Raw genomic sequence first — 3,751 nt, 5'->3', positions numbered from 1 at the left:
CTGAGTTCACAGTTGTGGGGATAAGGGTTTCCCAATTCGAATATTTGGGGTTTTTTGGTTGTTGTCAGTGTCCTTTATGTAAGGAAAGTTGGTCTATGGTCCTATAGTAACCCATGTGATGTTTGACTTTTGGTGTGGAAAGTGACTTTACTATGTTTAATAATTCAAGGTGGTATAGTAAAGTGCATTGTAAAAGTGTTTTCTTGGATTTTTTCTGTGTGGTAATTATTTAGTTGGTGATTTCTGTGTATGTCTATAAATCCATGCAATGTGTAACAGTAGCCTAATGTTGGATCATCTATGTATGCAAACGATGATTGCTTATTTAGCATTCGAATGCACCATGGTGGAAGATTGATACACAAGTACTATGTGGATGGAACTGTTACATACTTTGATTATGTGGATAAAGACAAGATGTCTTTAACTGAAATAGACTGCATGGCTGTGTATTTGGGGCACATTGGTAGGATTGATTACTGGTATAGGATTGAAGATGAGGGTGATTTGAAGAAGGTGGAGTTTGACTCAAAAGTTATTCAAATGTGTGAAAATGTGCCTGAGGATAGGATGATTAACATGTACATGGATCATCGGGACAACCTTGATGATGTTCTGAATAGCCAGACTGATTCTAACACGTATTGCCGTTATTCTTCACAAGTATATCATTATGCTGATGATGTGAGAAGTCCAGGTGTTATCCTTCAAGAGCTACCAGAGTTTGATAAAGCAATTGTTCTACATGATAAGTTAGATAAAACTACTTCCAATGAGGTACACAAGACTAGGAAACCAACTCCATCAATGAATTCAACTACTACCAAAGGCAAAGAAAAGGTGGTAGAAGGGTGTGTACAACATGATGCCACCAAAGCTACTTCCAAAGGCAAAGAAAATGTAGCAGAAGTTGATGGAGGGTTTGTAGATGCTGAGATCAATGAAGTAAGAAGATATGTTAGGAAGAGGAACCCCTCAATTCAACAAGAAGCTGATAATGCTAACGATTCTTCAGAAACTGATGATGAGAGTGACCCTAACTTTGTGGATAATGAATACGGTATTGATGAGGATGATGATGATGAAGTCTTCTTACATGAGGTTGACATAGATGGTGAGTGGGGTGGAGCAAATGTGGACCAATCAGTACCAAAGCCTTCAATTGTGGGAGACTTTGTGGATAATGAAGACATGTTTGCAAAAACTGATGATGAGCAACACCTTAGGGGAGCACCATAATCAGATGAGGAGAGCACTGGTCATAGATTCCCAGAGTTTAATCCTTCTTGTGAAATGGGAACTGTCGAGTTTGAAGTTGGCATGCAGTTGCAGATAGTTCTAGCTTCATAAAGGCTTTGAAGGCCATTTCAATAAAAGAAGGATGAGAAATATGTTGGATGAAGTCTGAAAAGTATAGGATTAGGGCAATTTATGCAGCTGAGAACTGTCCTTTTGAGATTTATGTATCCAAGATGCAACATGAAGACACACTACAAGTGAAGAGACTAGATCCCAAACACACATGCAGCAGGGTATGGGAAAACAAAGGGATAAGATCTTCATGGTTGGCTCAAACATTTGTGGAGGAGGTGAAGACAAACCCCTATTGTACCAATGGTGTCCTTGAAGGCAACAATCCAGAGGAATATTAACAGTGGAATATCATTGTCTAAGGCTAGGAGGGCAAAGAATAAAGCTTTGAAAATCCTAGAAGGTACCATTACTGCACAATATGCTAGACTCTGGGACTATGCTGTAGAATTGAGGAACACAAATCCTGGAACAATAGTGCAAATCAAATGTGATTTCAATGTATTGTTATAGAGGCCTGTGTTCCATAGAATGTACATTTGCTTGGGTGCCTATAAGGAGGGATTCAAGGCTAGATGCAAACCTCTAATAGGACTAGATGGGTGCCATTTGAAGAGTCCTTATGGAGGTCAATTGCTGTCAGCTGTTGGTCTAGATGCCAGTAATATGACATGGGTTATTGCTTATGCTCAAGTGGAAATGGAAACTAAGGATTCATGGATATGGTTTTTGCAGCTGCTGGTGAAGGATATTGAGTTGGCAAACCAATATGGATTTGCATTTATAAGTGATAAGCAAAAAGGCTTGGTGGAGGCTTTTGAGGAAGTCGTGCCTAATTGTGATCACAGATTTTGTGCAAGACACTTATCTAAAAACTTTAGTTTGGTATTCAAGGGAAAAATATTGAAGGATGCAATGTGGAGGGCTGCATTTGCAACCACAGTTCCAGAGTTTAGAAGGGCAATGGAAGTGTTGAGGACATTAGATGGTGAAGCTTATACATGGCTAACATGTAATGCTTTAAAAGCATTTGCAACCACAATTATTTTTCTGTTTAATTAAACTTAATGTTAATTTACTAATCTAAATGTTATTTATGTGAAACAGCTCCAGAGAGACCACCAAGACATTGGTCAAGGTCACATTTCAACACTACTTTGAAGTGTCCAATACTATTGAACAATCCTATGTGAGTCTTTTAATTCCTAGATAATGTCAGCTAGGTGTAAGCCAATAATTTCAATGATGGAGGATATTAGGGTTAAATTGATGAGAAGGATACAGATGAGAAGAGATTTGATGATGAGATGGGATCGTGCAATGTGTCCCAGGCCCTTATCAAAGCTTGAAACCAGCAAAAAACAGGCTGCTGATTGCATTGCTATTATGTCTGGAGGACCCAAGTTCCAAGTAGATACTGCAACTAATGGGCAGTTTATAGTTGATTTGGATGACAGGACCTGCTCATGCAGGAATTGGGTTTTATCTGGTGTCCCATGTAAGCATGCAATGTCAACTATTAACCATAAGAGAGGGAATGGGCCTGACACCTATATAGACAAGTGTTACATGAAGGAGACATTCCTAAAGGCATATGAGAACATTATACAACCTGTGAATGGAATGGACCTATGGGAAAGAACAGATTTCCCTGAAATCTTACCTCCTATGTACAATAGACAACCAAGTTGACCACCCAAGGTTAGGAGGAAAGAGGCTAGTGAAAAAGAGACCAAGACAAGTGGGAAGAAGCTAGGAAGATACCAAGACTCTCTCAAATGTGGTACATGTGGCCAAAAGGGTCACATAATTCAGTAACATGTCATAGACATAAGCCACCAAATGAAAGAAACCAACCTGGAAAGAAAAAGAAGGCTAAGTCTATTGTTGGAAGTTCTATCCCAGCTTCCAAACCTGACAATTATAATGCTGAGATGGAGAGGAAGAATCAAATGAGAGAGAAGGCAAAGCAAAGAGCTCAAGTACTAAAGGTAATTGCACTTTACACATTGTATTTGCTTGTTGGAATGATGGTTCTGTGAAATAGGTGATAGCATTCTGTCTTTGTTTGTTTTTTCAGGAAAAGAGAGACAAAAAGAAAGCAAAAAATGCAACAACGTCTACAGTAGATTCAAACAATCCAATTGGAGCTAGGAAAAACACTAAACGCAGCAACACCAGATGTAGCAATTATGCTTCTGTCCAAGAATCACAAACTGGAGTATAGGATCAATTGGTTTTGTATGGACAGATTGTATTGGAAAGTGTTTTGGACAGACTGTATTGGAAAGTGTTTTGGCCTAGGTGTTTTGTATGGACAAACTATATTGGAAGGTGTATAGGATCAATTAGGGTTTTGTATGGACAGACATATGTGGTTGTTTGCTGGCTTTGGTCTGAATCATATTTGGTAATGTATTTTGGCCAAGGAGAAACTACA

The 3,751-nt window shown here is 38.8% G+C and overlaps 1 protein-coding gene across 1 annotated transcript; it reads left to right on the top strand.

Annotated features, from left to right (window-relative positions):
* Nucleotides 1,615-3,003, top strand: LOC18770956. Its single transcript, XM_020568857.1, has 4 exons — nt 1,615-1,755; nt 1,825-2,323; nt 2,419-2,500; nt 2,643-3,003. Exons 1-4 carry the CDS (start codon nt 1,615-1,617, stop codon nt 3,001-3,003), a joined length of 1,083 nt encoding a protein of 360 aa, XP_020424446.1.

This window comes from Prunus persica, chromosome G7, assembly GCF_000346465.2.
Source record: "Prunus persica cultivar Lovell chromosome G7, Prunus_persica_NCBIv2, whole genome shotgun sequence".
In the NCBI taxonomy this organism is placed as follows: domain Eukaryota; kingdom Viridiplantae; phylum Streptophyta; class Magnoliopsida; order Rosales; family Rosaceae; genus Prunus; species Prunus persica.
The sequence above is the reverse complement of the archived record's forward strand: the minus strand, read 5'-3'. Positions and strand labels throughout refer to the sequence as shown.

Coding starts and splice junctions, on each gene's coding strand:
- LOC18770956 (XM_020568857.1), top strand. CDS start 1,615: ATGGTGTCCTTGAAGGCAACAATCCAGAGGAATATTAACAGTGGAATA. Junction 1,756..1,824: donor CTAGACTCTGGGACTATGCT/GTAGAATTGAGG, acceptor GTATTGTTATAG/AGGCCTGTGTTCCATAGAAT. Junction 2,501..2,642: donor ATACTATTGAACAATCCTAT/GTGAGTCTTTTA, acceptor AATGTGTCCCAG/GCCCTTATCAAAGCTTGAAA.